The sequence below is a fragment of the Nyctereutes procyonoides genome, unplaced genomic scaffold, assembly GCF_905146905.1.
Source record: "Nyctereutes procyonoides isolate TBG_1078 unplaced genomic scaffold, NYPRO_anot_genome, whole genome shotgun sequence".
NCBI classification, from domain to species: Eukaryota; Metazoa; Chordata; class Mammalia; order Carnivora; family Canidae; genus Nyctereutes; species Nyctereutes procyonoides.
In genome coordinates, this window is record NW_026575047.1 from 44664509 (window position 1) to 44689969 (window position 25461).

The 25461-nt window shown below is 46.0% G+C and overlaps 1 protein-coding gene across 1 annotated transcript in view; it reads right to left on the reverse strand.

The window, feature by feature from the left end:
- Positions 1–25461, reverse strand: part of FAM174B (family with sequence similarity 174 member B) — a 43507-nt gene that overhangs the window by 13360 nt on the left and 4686 nt on the right. The window contains exon 2 of the mRNA XM_055326503.1: positions 3121–3252. Within this exon, the coding sequence (XP_055182478.1) occupies positions 3121–3252 (132 nt within the window). The remainder of the gene's footprint in view (positions 1–3120; positions 3253–25461) is intronic.

Sequence of the window (25461 nt, forward strand, 5' to 3'; positions counted from 1 at the left end):
AGACCTAATTTCCTACCTGCTCTTGCCTTACATCAGAATCAGGGAGCAAACTCAGACTTCCAAAAAACAAAAGTATTAATCTGTTACCTTAACATCTACCAGGTGGTTCAATTTAATCATTTGCTTTTAGAAATAAAATCATTATGTTGAAGAGATATCTGCCTCCCTGCATTACCGCATCAGTATTTACAATAGTCAAGACATGGAAACAGCCAGTGTCCGTCGACACATGTACAGATAAAGAAAATGCAGTATAGGAGCGCCTGAGTGACTCAGATGGTTAAGCCTCTGCCTTCAGCTCAGGTCATGGTCTCAGGGTCCTGAGATTGAGCCCCGCATCAGGCTCCCTGCTCAGCAGGGAGTCTGCTTCTCCATCTCCCTCTGCCCCTGCCCCTGCTCATGAGCTCTGAAATGAATAAATAAAATCTTAAAAAAAATAATAAAGGAAATGTGGTATATATACACAACAGAATATTATTCAGCATAAAAAAAAGAAGGAAATCAGACCATCTGCAATAACATGGATGGACCTTGAAGCCATTATAAGTGAAATAAGCAAGACAGTGAAAAATTAATACTATATGATCTGACTCATGTGTGGAATCTAAAACCAGAAAACAAAACAAAACAAAACAAAAAAAAAACACCTCATAGAGAAAGAGATCTGATATGTAAGTGATCAGAAGCAGAGGGCTGGGAGTGGGGGATTTGGGTGAAGATGGTCAAAAGGTACAAACTTCCAGTTAGGATATAAACAAGTCCTGGATATATAATGCAGAGCATGCTGGCTGTGGCTAGAGCTACTTTACAGTATATGTGAAAACTGCTAGCAAGGTGCCAGTGTCAATACAGCACAAAGTGTCAGCCTGGGAAAGGCACTGGCTCCATTGTCTGAAGAACCAAGATGAGCTGGGAAATGTTCATAATCTGGAGGTGGTTTCAATATGCACTTTCTTTTCATGATCCCAGCCTCAGTATCAACCCAGCAGTCTCCAGACCACAATAACCCCTGTATCCAAGTACTCAAGAAAGGGCCCCTTTTTCCACCTTGCACTAAAGTGTGAGTCTAAAGATAGAGTATCGGCACAGATTGATTGTTATATTTCTTTGTTAGGGTCTTTTTCCTGTTTGGTGAGGTGGAAGGCTTCCACCTTTGGTTCAATCACTAAGCATGGATGAGATTCTATTCAGTGTCTCAGAATCAAAACAGTACATTGATCCACTTAAGCCCTCAAGTGCTCTCTATTGTATGATGCTCCTGGCCTGTGGGATGCAGCAGGACCCTCTTCATCGTGGCTAATAATGAGGACATAGTTTGCTTCCCATTAGGTTTCATTTCTGTGCAATGAATGTGAGACAGATAAAATGGCTAAGCAATAAAACCAGGACAATCACTGACTTTCTGATGTGTCTATTATGTGCCAGTATGAATGAATACCACCAATAGTTTTGATTCTACTCAAAGAGTGCTACTGTTTACCTAACACGCAAACTACAGTTAACGGTTTGCTCTGCTGCTCACAAAAAGCAATCCATGTTTTAATGTCTGCGCGTTCTTAATAAAATTTAGGTGTGATTCATTGACAAACTGTTTCTAATATTGGTATGTATATAAACATGATAATGCAGCCTTTTTTTCAGACGTGAGGATAAAGAAAATAGTATTTTTAAGTCAAAAATACACACAACACATATATATACTTACACCTGCTTCTCCCCCTCCTGCTCCCCCTGCTTGTGCTCTTTCTCTCTCGCTCACTCTCTCAAATAAGTAAATAAATAAAAAAAATAAAAATAAGTAAATAAATAATCTTTGATAAATACCTAAACAAATGACAGTCATTTCATATTCATGGATTGGAAGATTCTCATAAAGGGACCGATTCCCTCTTAAACTGATGCATGGAGTCAAAATCCCAAACATGTTTTGTTGAATCTGACAATTGATTTATACAGGAAAGCCAAGAACAGCGGAGGCTGTGCTGATGGAGAACAAGTCAGGAGAGGTATGGAGGACCTGCTTTCTCATGTATAGAAAAGCTGTGTGTGCTGGCTAACCTTTCATGTCACCTTGACCGAGCGAACAGGTGCCCAGATATTTGGCCAAACACTATTCTGAGTGTGCCTGTGAGGGTGTTTCTGAGGAGATTAACAATTTTATCAGTAGCCTGAGTGAGGTAGATTGCCCTCTCTAGTGTGGGTGGGCCTCATCCAATCAGTAGGAGGCCTGAGTAGCACAAAAGGTAAGTAAGACGAATTCATTTTCCTTGCTGACCATTTTCAAGCTGGGACACTCGTCTTCTCCTTCACGTGGACCTGGTTCTCAGACCTTCAGGCTTGGACCTTTATAATACCTCTTTCTATTGGTTCTGTTTCTCTGGAGAACTCTGGCGTAGAAAGTTCAGGATGGGGTCCAGCCCAGATTTGCGTCTCCCCTTTGTTGGTAATAACTGGAACATTGGGCAAACAGCTTCCTCTTCTCTGAGGCTTTGAGCCCTCATCTCTAAACTACACTCACCCCCAGCCTTACAATGAGAATCTCATTTATCAAGAGGACACTCCTAAAGGATCCCAAAACCTAACTACAACCCTGAAGTCACAGTCATTCTGACTTTCCTATGGGCTACCTTTTTAGGTCACACCCCTACCTTTGGAGCTTATTGGTAAATGCCATCCACCGTTTTATGTCCACCCCATCCCATGCTCTCAGCCATGAGTTTTAGAGCAGCTGAAAGAAAAGTGTCCATTTGTGTGCACCGTGTGTAACACATACAGCTGCTGGGACCTGATCCCCCCAGGCAGCATGTGACAAGTTCTCTGTCTGACACTGAGCCCTCCTTGTCTTCATGCAAAGTGGATTTCTCCAGCGTTCATATCTGGGGAAAGTGGGAATAACCACATCTCTGCAAGCATTTCTCTGCTGGCTTTCTGGGTGCTGTATGTTCTAAGAGGGGATCAAAGGGGTCCCCTCCATACACAGAATGTCCCAAGGTTAAACAAGTAACCAAAGCACAAGGACACACAGACACCACACCTGGCCTCATGTTGTTTTCCAAGGTGAGCCATCCACCACCCTAACGCCTGAGAGCCCAGGAAGAAGCTTCTGTCCCCACCCGATACCTGTATTTGATGTCAAATACTGTGGAATCCTCATCCTCATCATCCTCCTCATTCAATGGGGCCATTTCCACTCGCTCAGCTGGAGTAGTGATGATGTCATACTTACGGGTCTTCTTCAACCTCTTTCCCGACCTGGAAGAAGAGAAACACATTCCTGAGAACTATGATCACCCAGGGTAAGTCACGTAGCCACCTCCAACCCGCTCCCAAAAGCCCTGGCAAACCTCCCAGCTCCCGCCCTTTCGGCCATGGGACTTCTCCAGACTCCTGACCCCCTAGTCCTCATGGTCCTCACCTGCAAAGTAGAGATGATTATGCCTGCCCTGAGTACTGCAAAGCCCCATCATCAAGATAAATAATATCCCCAATGCAATATTTTTAAGAGGCAAAATTAATGCAAAGAAAATCTGAGATGAGCAAAAGATCAAATTGTTCAATGAAGGCAGGATCCAGTGCTGCATTTGCAGGGGTATAACACACCTGTCCCCTGGCCCCCTTGCTCCCTCACCCTCATCTTGGCCCTGCTGTGTCAGTGTGTCACCACTGCATGCACAGATGACACAGGTGACCCAGGCAGCATTGAGAGCAGTGCCCGCAGGTAACCGGGTGGGATCTGGGTCAGGGCTTGGGCATCCTCTACCTGTGTGATTACAGACAAGTCAGTTCATCACCCAAAGCCTTAGTGTCCCCCTAAATAAAAAAGGATAAGGATAGTATTTATCCCTCACAGGCAAGAGAAGATTAAATGAGATCATGTATGGAAGGAGCCTATACACAGGAAGCTCTTGGCAAAAATTACCGTTAGTAATAATAATAAACAAACAGAAGTGCTATAGCCTCTCTCATATGACAAGGACTTGTAAAAACAAGTCAATACTGTTTCTATCATGAGGATTTACGAGGATAGTGAGTTACAACACTACGCTTTTACATCTGGGATGGTAAAGGGCCACCGTGGGCCACAGGGAAAGTGCTAAGACAAGCCTTTCAGCCTCTGGCATTAGTTGCTCTGCACAAAGGATACAATATTTATCAGGGCATGGCTGAAAGCATATGACGCCACTGGGAATAATACTATTATCCTGACTACCGATGTTCTTTGCATTTATTTCTTCACTATCTCAAATGTTTTCCCAAATGCCTTGTATTCAATGGTGTCCCTCCTCCTTTTTGAGTACATTTGATACTATGAGAAACCAGCCAAGCCCCTTGCCCCACCAAAAAAAGTCATAAATGGGGCACTGAAGAATCATATGCTCCTGCTGACAGAATAGCTCCTGTAAGCTATTCCCAGGTGGCCGCCACATCCAGGACACACACAAGATCTCCTTGTCCCCAGCATATAGAAATCCTTCGGTGAGTTTATAAAAAGATGAAATGAGAAGCTTGCTTTCAGGTTTCTCAAAATTTCTTCGTGACAACAGATTGTTCTTGTCTTACCTAATACGCTTTACCAAAAACATGAAAGTGTCATTTATGTAGAAAAATATGTTTATCTGTATGTGCATCTGTATCTTTGGCATAAAGCACCCTATATACCACCTATAGTACCTGCTCCTCATGGTTCTCTGGGCAGAGACTTTGAGAGACAGGAAGAAACCAGCTATAGGGGATCCCTGGGTGGCGCAGAGGTTTGGCGCCTGCCTTTGGCCCAGGGCGCGATCCTGGAGACCCGGGATCGAATCCCACATCGGGCTTCCGGTGCATGGAGCCTGCTTCTCCCTCTGCCTGTGTCTCTGCCTCTCTCTCTCTCTCTCTCTCTCTGTGACTATCATAAATAAATAAAAATTAAAAAAAAAGAAACCAGCTATAAAGCCTGATGATCCCCACACCTGATCATAAAGCTATCCGTCCTACCCCGAGGCACGTGCACTCTGTGCACGCGCACACACACATGCATGCACACACGGGCATGGGTGTGTGTGAGTGCCTGGATTTCAAATAAGAGATAAAGCACAGTGTAAATGTCAAGCTTGGAGTCAGAAGGTAAGAGGGGGGGATCCCTGGGTGGCGCAGAGGTTTGGCGCCTGCCTTTGGCCCAGGGCGCGATCCTGGAGACCCCGGATCGAATCCCACGTCGGGCTCCCGGTGCATGGAGCCTGCTTCTCCCTCTGCCTATGTCTCTGCCTCTTTCTCTCTCTCTCTCTCTCTCTCTCTCTCTCTCTTTCTCTCTCTATCATAAAATAAATTTAAAAAATTAAAAAAAATGTAAAAAAAGAAGGTAAGAGGGGCAGAGCCTATCGCCTCCCCAGTGGCCCTGGGACAGTGGCATTTTAGAAGTAGGTTCTGTGCAGGAGTATAAATACTAACCTTGTAAACCCCACTAGTCCTACATGCTCACCATCAACAGAATCTTCTTCTCTGTCCACCTTTCCGCAAAAGAGCAAAATAAGCCTTTGCATGCTGCCCTGGCTGACTCATAATCCCTGACCATCTCCAATACTGAATGGGAGAAATGAGAAACTGCTCCATATACCACAAGTCCCCCAAGACAAAGCCATAAGGAACCACCTACGTCCCCAAGCCCTCAAGACTAGAGTCAACACCCTCTCCCATGGATGCAGACCCGCATACCACACCTTTGTCAAGAAAACAGCCCACATCTCCACCCAGATGATTCACAACTGTTCGGAGCTGTTGGCAAAATGTAGCTTTGTAAAGGAGCAGGGCTTGCCCTTCTGCTGACCCCACCTGTTCCTGGGACACCCATTCCAAACACACATCTGAACATTAAAAAAGGAGATGTCCCATAAACCTGAGGACTTGCAAAAGCCCCCTGTGGATGCCAAAAGGGACAGACACACTGATGGTTTCAGACAAAGGAATCACAGTGCTGTTTGTAACTCTTTTCCAGGGATCGTGAAGCCTAGAAAATGCAAAATCTGATTTGAAAACCTCATTGCACACTTGGAACTTCAAACCTAGTTTAGTCATTGGCCCTGGGGCAGGACTGACAGCTGACCCAGAAGAAGGTCCAGGAGCTCTGACTTTAACTCTGCTTCATGGGAGTGGGTCCCTATCACCTATAAAGTAACCTCCCTTCTTTCTGATTGTTTATAGTCTTGTCATGAGAAAATTAACCTATTTAGGGGGGCGGGACCAGATGCGGAGGAGTAGGGTCCCCAAGTCACCTGTCCCCACCAACTTACCCAGATAACTTTCAAATCATCCTGAAAACCTACAAATTCGCCTGAGATTTAAAGAGAGGACAGCTGGAACGCTACAGAGGGAAGAGTCTGCGCTTCTACCAAGGTAGGAAGACGGAAAAAGAAAAAGAAAAAGAATCCAGTGGGGGAGGGGCCCCGCGAGGAGCCGGGCTCAGGGGGCGGCGAGAGCCTCGGGGCAGGAGAGCCCAGCCCCGGGGAAGCAGGAACTTTAAAAACCAGAACCGGGTTCTTCCCGGAGGGAAAGGCCCTTAGCAGGGAACCCGGCAGGACCCCAGGAGGGGCAGTGGAGCCCCCAGGTTCCCGGGTCACTAACAGAGGAGGTGCGCCCGGGGAGGGCGCGGCTGAGGGCTGGAGCGCGCCCGGCGGGGCCTCGGGAGAAGCGGGTCGGGCAGGCGGCGGCTCCGCGGAGGGGGCTGCGCACCCCGGGGGGGGGTTCCAGGCGCAGGCCCCGGAGCCCAGGGCGCGGGGGACACAGCCCAGGATCCGGCGCTCCCCCCGGGACAGGCAGAGGCCGGGAGGGCCCAGGACAGCGAGGAGCTCCTGCCACCAGGCGCCCCCGAGCTATGCAGATCGGTGCCCCGCACCCCAGCGCCCCCCCACCCCAGAGCATCCAGGCTCCCGCAGACTGGGAGCTGCGGGAGTTACTGGGGAGCTGACTCCAGGGCTGGAGAGCTGGCCGCTGCCAGGGGAGTTGTCCCTCCTGGTGTCACCCTGACCCTGGGACGGAGCAGGGCCGCAGGGAACAGGGGCCTCATGGGGTAAACAGCTCTCACTGAGTCTGGCACCTGGCAGGGGCAAGGCAGCTCCCCAGGTGCACACACCTGAGAATCAGCACAGCAGGCCCCTCCCCCAGAAGGCCAGGTGGAAGGACAGGAGAAAAGCAAGTTCTTGGCTGAGCAGCCCTGGAAAGCTCCAGGGGAAGTCGAGGGATTTATAGTATATAGAACCAGAGGATACCCCGCCTTGTTTTTGTTTCTTTTTTTTTCTTCCTTTTTCCAATACAATTCGTTTTTAGCCACTGTGCACTAAGCAAAATGACTAGGAAGAAGAACTCACCACAAAAGAAAGAATCACAAACAGTACTCTCTGCCACAGAGTTACAGAATTTGGATTACAATTCCATGTCAGAAAGCCAATTCAGAAGCACAATTATAAAGCTCCTGATGGCTCTGGAAAAAAGCATAAAGGATTCAAGAGACTTCATGACTGCAGAATTTAGATCTAATCAGGCCAAAATTAAAAATCAATTAAATGAGATGCAATCCAAATTGGAGGTCCTAACAGCGAGGGTTAATGAGGTAGAAGAGTGAGTGACATAGAAGACAAGTTGATGGCAAGGAAGGAAGCTGAGAAAAAAAGAAAAAAAACAATTAAAAGACCATGAAGAAAAGTTAAGGGAAATAAATGAGACTCAGAAGGAAAAATCTATGTTTAATTGGGGTTCCAGAGGGCACTGAGAGGGACAGAGGAACAGAAAACATATTTAAACAAATCATAGCTGAAAACTTCCCCTAATTTGGGGAGGGAAACAGGCATTCAGATACAGGAGATAGAGAAATCCACCCCTAAAATCAATAAAAAACTGTTCAACACCTCAACATTTAATAGTGAAACTTGCAAATTCCAAAGATAAAGAGAAAAATCCTTAAAGCAGCAAAGGCAGGAGATCCCTAACTTATATGGGGAGAAATATTAGATTAACAGCAGACCTCTCCACAGAGACCTGGCAGGCCAGAAAGGGCTGGCAGGATATATTCAGGGTCCTAAATGAGAAGAACATGCAGCCAAGAATTATCCAGCAAGGCTCTCATTCAGAATAGAAGGAGAGATAAAGAGCTTCCAAGACAGGCAGGAACTGAAAGAATATGTGACCACCAAGCCGGGTCTGCAAGAAATATTAAGGAGGACTCTGTAAAAGAAAGAGGAAGTCCAAAGAAATAATGCACAAAGACAGGGACTGAACAGGTATTATGATGACACTAAATTCATATCTTTCAATAGTAACTCTGAACGTGAATGGGCTTATGATCCCATCAAAAGATGCAGGGTTTCAGACTGGATAAAAACGCAAGACCCATCTATTTGCTGTCTACAAGAGACTCATTTTAGACCTAAGGACACCTACAACCTGAAAATGACAGGTTGGAGAACCATTTACCATCCAAATGATCCTCAAAAGAAAGCAGGGGTAGCAATCCTCATATCAGATAAATTAAAGTTTATCCCAAAGACTGTAATAAGAGATGAAGAGGGACACTATATCATACTTAAAGGGTCTATCCAACAAGAGAACCTAACAATCATGAATACTTATGCCCCTAATGTGGGAGCTGCCAAGTATATTGATCAATTAATAGCCAAAGTTAAGACATACTTAAATAATACACTAATACTGGGAGACTTCAACATGACGCTTTCTGCAAATGACAGATCTTCTAAGCACTACATCTCCAAAGAAACAAGAGCTTTAAATGATACACTGGACCAGATGGATTTCACAGATATTTACAGAACTTTACATCCAAGTGCAACTGAATACACATTCTTCTCAAGTACACATGGAACTTTCTCAGAATAGACCACATACTGGGTCACAAATCAGGTCTTAACTGATACCAAAAGATTGGGATTGTTCCCTGCATATTTTAAGACCACAATGCTTTGAAACTTGAACTCAATCACAAGAAGAAATTTGGAAGAAATTCAAACACATGGAGGTTAAAGACCATCCTGCTAAAAGATGAAAGGGTCAACCAGGAAATCAGAAAAGAATTAAAAAGACTCATGGAAACTAATGAGAATGAAGATACAACCATTCAAAATCTTTGAGATACAGCAAAAGCAGTCCTGAGAGGCAAACACATCGCAGTGCAAGCATCCCTCAAAAAAAATTGGAAAAAACTCAAATACAAAAGCTAACTTTGCACCTAAAGGAACTGGAGAAAAAACAGCAAATAAACCTACACTCAGCAGAAGAAGAAGAGAGACAATAAAGATTCGAGCAGAAATCAATGAAATAGAGACCATAAGAATTGTGGAAGAGACCAACAAAACCAGGAGAACAACAAAACCAGGAAAGAATTAATAAGATAGATAAACCATTAGCCAGCCTTATCAAAAAGAAAAAAAGACTCTAATTAATAAAATCATGAATGAGAAAGGAGAGATCACCACCAACACCAAGGAAATACAAACGATTTTAAAAACATATTATGAGCAGATATATGCCAATAAATTAGGCAATCTAGAAGAAATGGACGCATTTCTGGAAAACAGCAAACTACCAAAACTGGAACAGGAAGAAATAGAAAACCTGAACAGGCCCATAACCAGGGAGGAAATTGAAGCAATCATCAAAAACCTCCCAAGACACAAAAGTCCAGGGCCAGATGGCTTCCCAGGGGAATTCTATCAAATGTTTAAAAAAGAAACCATACCTATTCTACAAAAGCTGTTCCAAAAGATAGAAAGAGATGGAGTACTTCCAAACTCATTCTATGAGGACAGCATCACCTTAATTCCCAAACCAAAGACCCCACCAAAAAGGAGAATTATAGACCAATATCCCTGATGAACACAGATGCAAAAATTCTCAACAAGATACTAACGAACCAATAGGATCCAACAGTACATTAAGAAGATTATTCACCAAACCAAGTGGGATTTATCCCCGGGATGCAAGGTTGGTTCTACACTCATAAAGCAATCAAAGTGATAGATCATATCAACAGGAGAAAAAACAAGAACCATATGATCCTCTCAATAGATGCAGGGAAAGCATTTGACAAAATACAGCATCCATTCCTGATCAAAACTCTTCAGAGTATAGGGATACATGGAACATTTCTCAGCATCTTAAAAACCATCTACCAAAAGTGCACAGCAAATATCATTCTCAATGGGGAAACACTGAGAGCCTTTCCCCTAAGATCAGGAACACGACAAGGATGTCCACTCTCACCACTGCTATTCAACATAGTACTAGAAGTCCTAGCCTCAGCAATCAGACAACAAAAAGAAATAAAAGGCATTCAAATTGGCAAAGAAGAAGTCAAACTCTCCCTCTTCCCAGAAGACATGATACTGTACATAGAAAACCCAAAAGAGGGCAGCCCCAGTGGTGCAGCGGTTTAGTGCCACCTGCAGCCCAGGGTGTGATCCTGGAAACCCTGGATTGAGTCCCACGTCAGGCTCTCTGTATGATGCCTGCTTCTTCCTCTGCCTGTGTCTCTGCCTCTCTCTCTCTCTCTCTATGAATAAATAAATAAAATCTTTAAAAAAAAAAAAGAAAACCCAAAAGACTCCACCCCAAGATTGCTAGAACTCATAGAGCAATTCAGCAGTGCGGCAGGATACAAAATCAATGCCCAGTAATCAGTGGCATTTCTATACACTAACAATGAGACTGAAGAGGAATTAAGGAGTCAATCCCATTTACAATTGTACCCAAAAGCTTAAGATACCTAGATATAAACCTAACCAAAGAGGTAAAGGATCTATACCCTAAAAACTATAGAACACTTTTGAAAGAAATTGAGGAAGACACAAAGAGATGGAAAAATATTCCATGCTCATGGATTGGAAGAATTAATATTGTGAAAATGTCTATGCTACCCAGGGCAATTTGCACATTCAATGCAATTCCTATCAAAATACCATGGACTTTCTTCAGAGAGTTGAAACAAATCATCTTAAGATTTGTGTGGAATCAGAAAAGACCTCAAAGAGCCAGGGGAACATTGAAAAAGAAAACCATAGCTGGGGGCATCACAATGCCAGATTTCCCACTGTACTACAAAGCTGTGATCATCAAGACAGTGTGGTACTGGCACAAAAACATAGATCAATGGAACAGAATAAAGAATCCAGAAATGGGCCCTCAACTCTATGGTCAACTAATATTCAACAAAGTGGGAAGGACTATCCACTGGAAAAAGGACAGTCTCTTCAATAAATGGTGCTGGGAAAATTGTACAGCCACGTGCAGAAGAATGAAACTAGACCACTCTCTTGCACCATACACAAAGATAAACCCAAAATGGATGAAAGATCTAATGTGAGACAAGAATCCATCAAAATCCTAGAGAAGAACACAGGCAACAACACCCTTTTTGAACTTGGCCACAGCAACTTCTTGCAAGATACATCTATGAAGGCAAGAAAAACAAAAGCAAAAATGAACTATTGGGGCTTAATCAAGATAAAAAGCTTCTGCACAGCAAAAGAAAGTCAACAAAACTAAAAGACTACAGAATGGGAGAAGATATTTGCAAATGACCTATCAGATAAAGGGCTAGTATCCAAGATCTATAAAGAACTTATCAAACTCACCAGCAAAGAAACAATCCAATCATGAAATGGGCAAAAGACATGAACAGAAATTTCACCAAAAAAAGACATAGACATGGCCAACATGCACATGAGAAAATGCTCCACATCACTCACCATCAGGGAAATACAAATCAAAACCACAATGAGATACCACCTCACACCAGTGAGAATGGTTAAAATTAACAAGACAGGAAACAACAAATGTTGGAGAGGATGTGGAGAAAAGGGAACCCTCTTGCACCATTGGTGGGAATTTGGTGGGAATGTGAGCTGCTACAGCCACTCTGGAGAACTGTGTGGAGGTACCTCAAAGAGTTAAAAACAGAGCTACCCTACAACCCAACAATTGCACTACTGGGGACTTACCCCAAAGATACAGATGCAGTGAAACGGCAGGAATCCTGCACCCCGATGTTTATAGCAGCAACGTCCACAATACCAAACTGTGAAAGGAGCCTTGGTGTCCATCAAAAGATGAATGGATAAAGAAGATGTGGTCTATGTATACAATGGAATATTCCTCAGCCAACAGAAATGACAAATACCCACCATTTGCTTCAACGTGGATGGAACTGGAGGGTATTATGCTGAGTGAAGTAAGTGAATCGGTGAAGGACAAACATTATGTGGTCTCATTCATTTGGGAAATATAAAAATAGTGAAAGGGAATAAAGGGGAAAGGAGAGAAAATGAATGGGAAATATCAGTGAGGGAGACAGAACATGAGAGACTCCTAACTCTGGGAAACAAACAAGGGGTGGTGGAAAGGGAGGTGGGTGGGGGGTTGGGGTGACTGGGTGACGGGCACTGAGGGAGGCACTTGATGGGATGAGCACTGGGTGTTATGCTATATGTTAGCAAATTGACTCCAATAAAAAAATATATATACCAAAAAAAATCAACCTATTTAGTTTAAAATAAGACCTCTGAACAGTGAAGCTGGGAGAAGGGAGAAGGGGGAAGCTGGAAAACACCACCAGTCTCTAGAATGCCACAGTCTACTTGCTTTCACACCAACTATTCCAACCACAAGACCTCAGAAAAGAATTTTAAACCCCAAGATTATATAGAAGATATTGTGGTTAATTTTATATGTCAACTTGACTGGCCACGGGCTGTCCAAACATTTCATTAAACATTATTTCTGGGTGTGTCTGTGATGGTAATTCTGGATGAGATTAACATTTGAATTGGCAGACTAAGTAAAAGTAGACTGCCCTCCTTAGTGTGGTGGGCCTCATCCAATCAGTTGAAGGCCTGATCGGACTATAAAGCTGCTCCTCCCACAAGTAAGAGTTCCTCCTGCCTGACTGCCTTGGGGCTGGGGCACTGTTTTTTGTTTGTTTCTTCCCTAGCCTCAGACTTAAAGTGAAACATTAGCTTTCTTGGGTCTCAAGCCTGCCAGCCTTACGATGGGAACTTATGTCATTGTAGACTCTTGGGTACTTAGAATGCAGATCTATTCACCCTACAGATCTTGGAACTTGTCAGCCTCCACAAACTCATGAGCCAGTTACTTAAAAGATATGTATTAATCTATTGATCATATTAATATGAATGATTATATTGATATAATTCATTTGTTACATATTGATATATACCCATTTATCTCTCAATAGATAGATAGAGAGATGTACAGATAGATAGATGGATCTATGGATATATACATCTTCTTGGTCCTTTTCACTAGAGAACCCTGACAAGTGCAAAAGGCCATTAGCAAGAGCCCTCACATGTGCCAGTTTTGACCTCATGAGCTGAAGAAATTACATTTCAAACAATCAACTCTCTGAGACCCAAAAACCCTTCACAAACAAGTAGCAATGTCACTGTCCACTGCTGGACGTGTGATCAGGGAAACTGGAACCTGTGTAAAGTTGGAGAGCCTCAGACTCACTGGCAGAGGCCTCCGTGGACAAGTACCATCATGGGCGGGCAGGTGGGTGGGCAGTCACTGTCCGACATATGTATGCCCTGCATCGGAGGCAGCAGGATGGGAGGCTCCCCACATATTTCTCACCATAGAAGGTGACCCCTCCTTCCATAGCTGCACAAAAGTAGGAAGTGAGGAAATGTCTGAACCATCAATGAGCCTTTCCCACAGACTGTGTCCTGGGGCTGCAGAACAGGGCCATCCAGAGAGAGAGAGAATGTGGGAAAACAGAAAATGGACAGCTCTCCAGTCTAAATAACCTCGCCAAGTCCTGCTCTGTCCTCTCCGAGTGTGGACACCCTACCTCATCTTTTCAAATTAATGCTAGTTCATGATAGTTGGGCTCTTACTGGGTGCCAGCTAAGTCATTCACATATACAATCACGTGTAAAACTTAAAAATCACTCTAGAAGGTGGGCTGCTGTATGCTTCACAACTGAGGAAAAGGAGGCTCAGGGTGGTAGATATCACCATGGCCCCAGCCAAAGGCCACCCCAGAACAGAGCTCCCTGATGGTCACCTTGAACCACCCATGCCTGCCAAGAGGCAAGGTGCCAGCTGACTCTTGCTACTTCTCCATCCAACTGCAGCCCCACTCTGCACCCCCACCAGACTCCACACCCACTCAGCCTTAACACCAAGAAACTCTCTCTCTCATCGGACTTTCTGGAACTTGCCACTTAACACAGCTCCCACATTTCTACTTGGAATTGATCAGTGCACACTTTTAATAAACTCTTTCTGAATCATGGATCCCTGAGGACAGGAGTTCCCTTGAGGCAGGCCACCTCTGCCTTCCTTTTGGCATCTGTGTCTTCAGTGGCTTGGGTGAATCCCCTTCCCACAAGGGCCCCATGGTGGAGGAGGCCTGGCCACTGACCACACGCCCAGCTCCAGGGTAGACACGGGACCGAAGCCGGAGCCAATAAGTGTGTCACAATCCCCAGGCCAGGGCAAGAGAGTGGGGAGTGGGGGCCAATCCAAGCCAATGGGCCTTTGCCAGCAAGGCTAGGACAGGGCAGTAAGTGTTCTGTCCACTGGCCTTGAGACCCCAATGAAGTAAGCCATCCTGCCACTTTCTAGAAATGGAAAAGAAAGCCAACATAGCAGAAGGCAGATAGGGAGATAAAGAGACCAAGTTCCAAATCTACTAGAAAGCCAGACCTCCTTGACAGCTCCCAAAGCCAATCTGGGCCAGGGTTTTTATGACACACAATGTAGAGAATCTAGAATGCCACAGGGTCTGGAAGGAAAGCAGGCAGCAGGCACAGCATGCTGGGAAACCAGTGCTGTCACACTGCACACCATCTTGGGATTTTCTGACATTCTAATAGTAAAACTTCCACATGTAAGTATCATTTTCTCACTTCATCAAACCCTTTTAAATTTTGGGACTCATCCCTGCACTAGACACAAAGAACCATACAAAGTGCTTCAGTGACAATATCACAAAATTTTTTGCTTTAGGGCCACCAGGCAACAGGTTTTCCAAGAAGACAAACATCCCAGTGACTCCTTCCCACAGGGCTGTTTATGAGGCCTGAGGAAAAGGCAAAGGGGCTACATGGCCACAAAGACTCTGAGGTCCCCTACATCTCTTCAGGGGACAGCGGGTCAGCCTGTGGACACGGCCCTCCTCTCAGTCACCAGCCCAAGGAAGAAGGCTCTAGACACCTGGTTCTAGGGCCCAGGTGTAGAGTCAGACCTGAGTTGGTAACCCAACCATCATGGTGGGGGGGACACCAGGCAGGACAGCAGTTTGCCCAAACTGTCGGCCATATAGCTTCTGGTTAAGGAAGGAGATCTGGAGAATCAAAGAAGGGAAAAGATACAGTTGGCCCACGCCCCCCAGCACGGCCCCTTGACACTATTTCTCCCTCCTGGAACAAGGTCCCTTTAAACTGAGTGGCCTCAAAGAAGAGATGGCAAATGGTGGCTTTAAGTCAATGCTCACATTGTGCTTCACAGGAATAGGCAAGACCAGAGAAGTTCTAGGAGACAAAGGACCCTTCCACACAAGCCAAAACACACATTTTTAACAAGACACATTGTCCTCTGAAATGTAATCTGAAAGGCAGAGGATTTGTTTACTCAAAAGCCCTTTCAGCATCTGGTCAGAAGTGGGTTTCCCAGAGAGACTGAGCCTGCCCGCCTGTGCAAACACGAAGGCCAGGAGCAGAGCATCGGAGCCCAGCAGGCCAGCAAGGAGGGAGGCCTTCTGTCCCAGCCCTGCCCCATAAGAGGAACCCAACCACACAGACCTTTAAAGGGTTAGCTTGTAATGAGATGTGGCTTGGGGGCACAGAGGGAAGATCCACAGACTACACGTCCCGAGGTGGGGTTTGGACCTCAGCTCTGCACTTCCTTTGTTAAGTGCCTCTGGGCGACTCACTCACCCGAATCCTAACTCCATATCAATTTCTACCACTTGCCAGGTTCAGTTGGGGTTCCAGAGATGAATCCTCATGGTACCTCCCTACCCCAACCACCAATCACCCCCTGGAGCCACAGCTTTCCTGTTTCCCTGACAAGACATCCCCAGGACACCCGACACGAGTCAGGTTTACCCCTTCTTCAGACTCCTGGGATCTCCATTCATGGGCCTCGCCCCCACTGTGGGGCACCATCTACATGCAACTCTGAAACCCATGTGGCCCTCTTGCCTCATCACTGCACCGAGGTGACAATAATGGCAGCCACCACGATGGGGCACACTCAGTGCCAGGCATCACACACATGGTCTTAACGGAGCCTCCAGCCAGCAAGGCATCGTGGAGTCAAGGACACAAAAGCCAGAAAGCACTGAGTGACCTGGCCCCCAAGGGGGACTCAAATCTAGTTCTACCACATGCCAGAACCTCCAACAGGAGAACAGGAAATGCAGCCGAGACACCTGGTGTCCCCACGTCATTCTCAGGCAGCTGATCATCCAACAGTGAGTGCCCGCCACCTCCTGCCACCGCCAGAGGCCACCAGCAGGATGACCGTGTCAACGAAAAGAGGACACGCTGTACTTTTCACAAGAAAGTTTCAACCTCCGTACTGATGTCAGGGCTCCTGAAGTAATCTACAGGTTTAATTAAATCCAATAAAATACTGACAGATTCTTGCTGGGGAATCTAGGCAAGTTGATCCCAAAGCTCAGAGAAGGAAAAAATTTTAAAACGTAGTAAGAACAGCCAGGAAAATTCTGAAAAAGAGGAGTATGAAAGGAAACCAATCCTAATTGCATGTTTACCCAAGCCTGGGGGTTGGGAGGTAAATGGGGGTTCTGCTCATGGCCTTAGAGCTTTTTTCTGAGGTGATGAAAACCCTCTAAAATCCACTGAGGTGATGGTGACTGTGCATACACTAAAAACCATGACTCGGACCCTCTAAATGGGTAAACTGTATGATATGGGAATTATATCTCATAACGCTATTATTAAAAATAGGGAAAGGGGATGCCTGGTGGCTCAGTGGTTGAGTGTCTGCCTTGGCTCAGGGCATGATCCCAGATCCCTGGATCAAATCCCACATCAGGCTCTCTGTGGGGAGCCTGCTTCTCCCTCTGCCTGTGTCTCTGACTCTCTCTCTCTCTCTTTGTGTGTGTGTGTGTGTCTTATGAAAAAATAAATAATAAATCTTTAAAAAAAATAAGTGAATAAATAATTAATTAAATAAATTAAAATAGGGAAAGGTACATATATATTTATATGAGTATGTACACACGTTACATTCATTTCTACACTTTAAACCTCTGGAAAGATTCACAGGAAACTGATAGCATCCAGGGAAGGAGGCATGGTGGCTGAGGGAATAAGAGGTGAGAAGATTATTCAAATTATATTCTCTGGCTTCTCAGGAATTTTGAACCATGTGAATATACGACCTATTTTTAAAATGAACAAACAGGGAAGTAAAAATTTGAAGTCACTAATGGTATAACATTTTTTTTTTAGATTTTATTTATTTATTTGACAGAGAAAGAGACAGCAGGAACAGGGGAGCAGCAGGCAGAGGGATGGGGAGAAGGAGATTCCCCACTGAGCAGCGAGCCCAATGCAGGGAGCCCAATGCACGACCCTGGGTTCATGACCCGAACTGAAGGCAGATACTTAACCGACTGAGCCCCCCAGGTGTCCCGAAGATAATGTTTTTCAATGCAGCAGCCATGAGTCAGGCCTGCTCTTCCCTGGAGCTGGCCCAGGCCCCTCTGCTCAGCCCAGAGGCTGCAGGTCACCTCTGCACATCCCATGACTTTAGGAGTCAAACCCAACAGCCACACCTTCCCTCCACCCTGGCTGATTTTGTGCCAATTTGTTTTAAGTGGTCCTTTGGCTCAAGGACCAGTCTGTGGCCAAAACCACACTACTTGTCACAGAGGACATATGTCCCCTTTGACATTTAGAAAAATTAATAAAGAAAATGAGAACAAAATGAGGGGGAGGCCAGATCAAGCAGCTGCTGGTGGTTGGCTGAGCGGCCACGCAGCCTTCATGCCTGGTGGGGCTTCTGCTCTGGGGTCAGAGGCTTTTCCCATTTTTCACTCTGATCTCTACCCCGCACCTGCGGCCCCAGAGCCTAAGACGTAACTGAGCCTTCCCTAGAAGACGAAGGAAACTTGAAGAAAGAAAGAACCCAATTCTAAAACCACCTTGCAGCTTCCCTGCAGGGAAGCAAGTGCCAGGAGAGGCAGGGATGACAACGGGGTCCCTGGAGAATGGGCAATCAGTAGGGGTGACTCCAAGCTCCAGCGGTGAGGCCACCACTGCCTCCCACCACGGCAGGTAGTCAGGATACAATTCCCAAGTCCAACCTTCCTTCCCACCCTGCCTTGGGGGGGGGGCCTCTGTGCTCCACCCCACACCTTCTTTTTAAAGTAGTTTCAGCGAGGGCAGCCCGGGTGGCTCAGTGGTTTAGCACCGCCTTCGGCCCAGGGCGTGATCCTGGAGACCTGGGATTGAGTCCTACATTGGGCTCCCTGCATGGAGCCTGCATCTCCCTCTGCCTGTGTCTCTGCCTCTCTGTGTGTGTGTGTCTCTCATGAATAAATAAATAAAATCTTTAAAAAATAAAGTAGTTTAAGCCAGCCACTGAATGCGGTGAACCCAGTGCAATATGAACCTTGTCTCGTCCTGCTCCAGATGGGCATCTGGAGACTGCTGTTCAGTTACAGGAGACACAGCTTTTCCTCCAGTTGCAGCATGAGCTTCAAGGTCACCAGGGACCCTGCCCTAGGACGGTTCTGGTCAAACCATCCGGAACACAGTGAGAACCACCCAGACATGGTCAGAAGCACCTCCACACCTTACCCCTGTGCCAGCACTGCGCCCTCCCCACCATGCCGGGGCTCCTCCATTCCAGCACCCAGATCCCAGGTGAGCACAATGCCTCAAAGCACCACATCAAAAAAAAAAAAAAACCCTCAAGTGCCCCAGAGCCCCACAGGCACAGGAAACCCAGGAAGCAGATCTGGTGTGACACAAACATTTGAACAAACAGGACAACCAATCCTCTGTCTCAGAGCCAAAGACACAAGGAACGGTGCTCAAGAGCCCGGCCGAGACAGATGCCCCCCATTACTGTCACATGGAACACAGGCCCTGTGTTTCTAGATATTCTGATCTGACCAGAGAAGCAGACCTAGATTTTATGCAAAGACTTCTGAACCATCTCAGTTGTTAAAAACACTGTGCACGGGATCCCTGGGTGGCGCAGCGGTTTGGCGCCTGCCTTTGGCCCAGGGCGCAATCCTGGAGACCCAGGATTGAATCCCACGTCGGGCTCCCGGTGCATGGAGCCTGCTTCTCCCTCTGCCTGTGTCTCTGCCTCTCTCTCTCTCTCTCTCTCTCTCTCTGTATGACTATCGTAAATAAATAAATAAATAAATAAATAAATAAATAAATAAATAAATAAATAAATAAAAAAAAAAAAAAAAAAACACTGTGCACATCAAAACAAAAAGAACTCATCTGGGGACCATGAGTTTGCAACCCCTGACTCTTTCCTGGCCATAGTCACAGACGCCAAGCATGGGTGATATTGAACAACTCAAATAAAGATCATGAGCCCAGCAAGATGGAATGATACACCTGTTCACCAGAGGTCTTCCTCGTACTTGCTCACCAGCAGTTCATTTGATTAAGGGGACCAGTCATTTATACAACCCATCTGCTTCCCTCCCCTTTGGGCACCATCCCCTTGGGGTTAACAGAGAGGTGCCATTTCTGACTGAGCCTGACACTGGCATCCAGCACACAATGCACATTGTGCCCTGGGCGCGCTTACAGTTCCTATAAGCACAGATCATACAACATGGACCACGAAACCCCAAAGAGCTCAATCACAAGCCTTAGGGCTTTTCTCCAGTAACAACGCTACAGCTTCTGGCCTCCATCTGCTCCCCACACTTGTTTCTCTTTCCCTCTGTCAATACCTGAGGGACACATCAACTTTCATTCTTTCAAGACAAAATAAGCACTCCCCGGATTTAAACCTGTTTGAGGAGTCACATGCAACATGACTACAACAAATACACCAAGACCTGTTTCTCCGGCTCCCAGGTGTGTTTGCAAAGGGCTGGGTCCTCCTAGTTTTTGTATGAGGTGCCAGGTGAGGGAAGCAAGGCATGCAACACGTGCCCTCTAGAAGCGGCTCCCTTGGTTCAAGGGCAGTGGCAAGATGGCCAAGAGGGACACTTTTGGACCCCGCAGACCCAACCACAGCTTGGAAACTCTGAGGTCACTATGCTTTGGGACATATGTCATGAGCAACCCTTTCTGCATCCACTTGTCCCTGTCACATGGTAGAGGAGGCATGGGAATGTCACTCCTCACCGCCACCACCCCCACTTCAGGGACAGTCACTTCTCACAGAAGTTCCCAACCTCCTCACCCCAGGCCCAGATGTCCGGATGTGTAGCTGGCATTTCTGTGAGCAGTTCCACAGCACACCATCCTCTGCTTCCCCTTCTGCCCTATCTGACCACTCCCTTCACCCCAGCCCCTCCTCCAGGCCCTCCAGGGGACTCCCTGACGCTCCCCTCTCCCTCTTTCTCTTCATCCACTCAGGCGTCCAGTCCTCCCCACCTGTCCTTCCGGCACCTTCTACCTATCTCCGTGGCCATCCTGAGTCCCCACTATAAGCCACATCTTGATTCACTCACTCACTCAGCAAATACTTATGAAACCCCTAGCAGGGTTGGCAGTATTAAAAGCAGCACTTGGATTACTCCATCTGCTCCTCTGACCCAATACAAGTCCCCCTATCCTGCAACTAGAATCTGCATCTTCCAAAATCAAAATCCACTGCGAAAGGAAAGGGCGGGGACCGCTGGCTCCAAAGTCAGACCCCGGCCCTTCCCCAGCTGCATGGCCTTGAGCAAGACTCCATCCTCTGTGCCTCGATTTACTTATCTGTAAATTGAGGAGGCTCCAGCAGCACACTGATCATAGGAATGAGGAAATGCAGAGAAAACATTTAGTACATAGCCTGCTATACAGTAAGGGCTTAATAAGGATCAGCTGCTACTATTATTAACATTATCACCATTTCCTTTTTTAAGGATTTTATTTAGTGATCATTTTGGCAGCACATATACTAAAGACTTTATTCTTGAGAGACAGAGAGAGAGAGAGAGAGAGGCAGAGCCATAGGCAGAGGGAGAAGCAGGCTCCTCGAGTGCGGAACTCAATCCCAGGACCCCAGGATCACGACCCAAGCCAAAGGCAGACGCTCAACCACTGAGCCATCCAGGTGTCCCACATAATCACCGTTTCCAAGCAATCACTTCCCTCAACCCTCCCCATGGCAAATCCTGCTTGGCCATCTGGTCCTGGAAGAACTTCCTCATCCTATCCCTGCACCAAGCCTAATCCTCCTCCTCCCGCATTTTCCTTCCCAGACCATCCTGTCCCCAGTCAAAGCACCTGAGGCCATCCTTTTGCAATTTATACTTTTGTTTGCAAATAATACTTTTGATACATCCTTCCCCAATTGAATTGGAGTCCTTCTTACCTACCCAGTAGAATCATCCAAGAGCATTATCCCACCTCCCAGATTGAACTGGAAGCTCCTTAGCCTCTGGGGTATTCCCCATAGCATGTGCCCCCTATGCTCACAGTGAAAAGAAAGCTCCATCCATTCAGCCACGTTTTCTCCTGGGTCCTTGGTGGAGAGACCCAGCTGTACCAGACCAAAACCCAACCCACCGCAGCTTAGAGGCCCAGAAAGGACCAAGCTGAGCATCAGAACACCTGTGCCTTAGTTCTGCTTTTCCTACAAACTCACTGGATGACCTCAACAAACCCTTCCCCCTCCAGGGCCTCAGTTTCTTCATCTGTACAAATGGAGTGGAAGGAGGGAGGTCAGGAGAACTCTGTGTGCTACAGCCTCTCTCTGCTCCACACTTGCCAGTGGGCATGGATTTCCTCTCCCTAACCCTCGCCCCACCCAGGGGAAAATAAATACCAAGTCCAGGTTCCTGGCAGATCACCCTTAGATTAAGCACAGATTTTTTTTTTTAAGTGAAACCATGACAACATGATTCTAAATTCATGGTCCCAGAAATTCCCTCTGCAAAGAATAAGAACTAAAGCATCAGCCATAAGACGAAAATACCAGCACAACCCCTGAAGCTTTCTCTCCTTAAACCCAGGAGTGTGCTATGTAGACGCTAACAGGGAGAGTTCCACCCTAGGGGTGCCTCGTGTGCCAAGAAGGATCTGCGTTTGCAAAGCCCCCTGAAACCAACGCATTCATGGGCATGAGAGTTTATGGGTAAAGAAGCCATATAAGGCAGAGGGCTCAGGGTTAAATTAAAGAGGGATTTTTTTCTCCCTTTCCAATCTGATAGAAGAAAGAGGTGACAGGTGCCAGATCCTCACAGGCGCATTTATAAGGGTAGTCAGGAGGTACCTCCTCCACCCAGGGTCCGCCGTGTCCAGGGAGGCTCACGCAGGTTAAAGAGTCACCAATTACATTTGAAAGAGGCCCAGAGGCAGATGCACCTGCCTGACAACTTTGGCCATATGGCCGTATCCTCATTTACAGGCAGAAGCAAGACCAAAAGGTCTGGTATAAATTATATCTGTTTTCAGGTCCGTATTTTTAAATATAATAGGACACTTAGCTGTTTAACGGGGAGCCAGGGGCTTGGTTGACTCCATGTCATTCTAAATAATCCCGATAGGCCTCAGAGGCATGTACTGCAATTAGAGCTAGCCCGTGAAAGGCTCAGTAAACTGCTCACGTCAGACAACCAACAGCCTGCAGCCCGGACTCTCAGGGAGCACTGGCACTACTGACATCTCAGGCTGAACTGTTCTTTGTTAAGGTGTTGTCCTGTGCACTGCACGATGTTCTGCATCAGCCCCTGGGTTCTAAATACTAGATGCCAATAGCATCCCTCATCACAAGTCATGATGATCAAAAATATCTGCAGACATTTGCCAAGTGACCCCAGGAGGGCAAAAGTCCTCCCTGGTTGAGAACAATTTGAAGGAACCTCTGTGTGCTATGACTTTGTTTTTTTAACTTGGTGGAAAACAGAATCAAAGGACCACTCTACACTCTTTTTTTAATCTGTATTTCTGCTGTCTTAGATTTATTTAATGTTCTTTCTTCTCTGTGGTATATAAAATTAAATGTGGGAGGGAAATTGGATGAAAGCAGCCAAAAAGTATAAACTTCCAGTTATAAGACAGTAAGTCCCAGGGGTGTAATGTAAACATGATGTTGTACTTTGTACCCAAGAGCTGGTAAACGAGTAGATCACCAAAGTTCTTATCATAAAGAAAAATAAATGTTTTTGTTTGTTTAGTACCTCTGTGAGGTGACAGATGTTCACTAAACTTATCGTGCTAATCCTTTCACAATAAATGTAAGTCAAACCACTAGGCAGTCCACCATCAACTTATAGAGCACTAGGTCCATCTTATCTCAATGAAATGAGAAAAGCAATCAAGCAGAAAACGCACTAAAAATTAAAATCAAATCAGGATAAATAGGTTTCACTTCTATAGCTTTTCCCTCAATTCAAAACCTTGGTCACATCATCAAAAAATAACCTGACACTACACAAGCTCCCGAATCTCTCTTGAACTCATAAAAAGTGACTTCGCTTGCTAACCACACTCCCCTTCAAGCTCTGGTTTATTAAAATAATATTCTCGGGACGCCTAGGTGGCTCAGTGGTTGAGCATCTGCCTTTGGCTCAGGTTGTGATCCCAGGGTCCTGGGATCAAGTCCCACATCAGGATCCCCATGGGGAGCCTGCTTCTCCTTCTGCCTATGTCTCTCATGAATAAAATAAAATCTTCTAAAAAAATAAAATAATATTCTCATATTAACAAGCCATAACTAAAAACATGTCAGAATGGTTAAGTCTCCCCAAATCCCAAAAAGTATGAAGCTGTTATGTTTTCTCTCAATAACATTTGTTCTTATTATAAGTGTAAATACACAGATGATGGGAAATTGGGAGAATCTGGGATAAGCAGGAAAGTCTCTATTCCTTTCCAAAGTGCTGGCATAGGAAAGTAAATGAGCTTCTGCAGTCCCAACACCTTCAGGACATGGCGGTGCACACCTGCCACCAATGCAAGTGCGACAGCCAGGCAGTGTCAGACCACCTAGGATTCAACTGCCCGCCCATTCCCCAGGAAGCACCAAAACCCTCCTTCCACATAAGAGGATTTTACAAAGCTTTTGAAATTAAGAAGTGGCTGGGAAAGCAGCCAGCAGAGATCTGGGAGAAATGTGGCCTGGGCAGCAGAGCTCAGAGGCTTGCCAGGATGGAAAAGGAAAGTCGTGGTGGAGGTAATGGTTTCCCTGCCTTGTCTCTGCCCTGTTCTGTTCGTAAGGTACTAGAGAGTCAAGTCAGACTCCTTCCAGATCTCGAAGGGTAAAGCTGGACCCCAGAGAGCAGGTAGAGAGGGGCACCTGGGTGGCTCAGTGGTTGAGCATCTGCCTTTGGCTCAGGGCATGATCCCAGGGTCCTGGATCGAGTCCCACATTGGGCTCTTGTGGGGAGCCTGCTTCTCCCTCTGCCTGTGTCTCTGCCTCTCTCTGTGTCTCTCATGAATAAATACATAACATCTTTTAAAAAAAAAAAAAAAGAAAGAGAGAAAGCACCTGGGGCACAATCCTGGCTACATTGTAGCATCCCCAACTCCACACAATCCACTGGATATTTCTAAACATCAAAAAATGAGAGGAATTGCAGTTTTCTACTTCCTAGACACAGCCTCCTTGTTGATTTCCTTCTAGCTCTCAGAGAAACATATCAGGTAACAGACCTGGGGGGGGCAGCCCCATTGCCAGCTGTGCAGAACCGCGTGCAAAGACATGGGTGAGAGGGGCACGTGAACACATGCATACGCACACACACACACACAGAGGGTACCCTGCATACAAACTGCCTTTCTCTCCTTCCATTTTGCCACCAGCCTTAAAACAGTATTCCTTAATTATTCAGATACAGGAAAAGGTGTCAAGGATTCTGCAGATGGAGAGATGTGCTTGATTAATAAGTACAGGAAAGAGGGCGCTGCTCAATCTCAGTAAAAAATGAGAAAATGCCAAGCAAACCAACATGGGACCAAATTACACCTACCTAACTGGAACAATGAGAAAGTCAGATGGTACTAAGCATCTCCCATCTCTGACGGGAGAACCCTCGGGCACTGCAGGAGGGAGGGTGGACTGGTACAGGCTCAAGAAAATCAAGGATGAGCAGCCCTGAGACCCAAAAATTCACTTGTGATGTATAACCCAGACTCTTTCATACAGGTCCTCAGGAAGGCACATCCAAAGACACAGCCAGGAGCCAACAGTACAGACAGGGAGAGCAGTAATGAACATATGCCCATTGTACAGAAATTCAGATCATGTAAAAACATGACCTGAAAAATAATAATTACCCACATC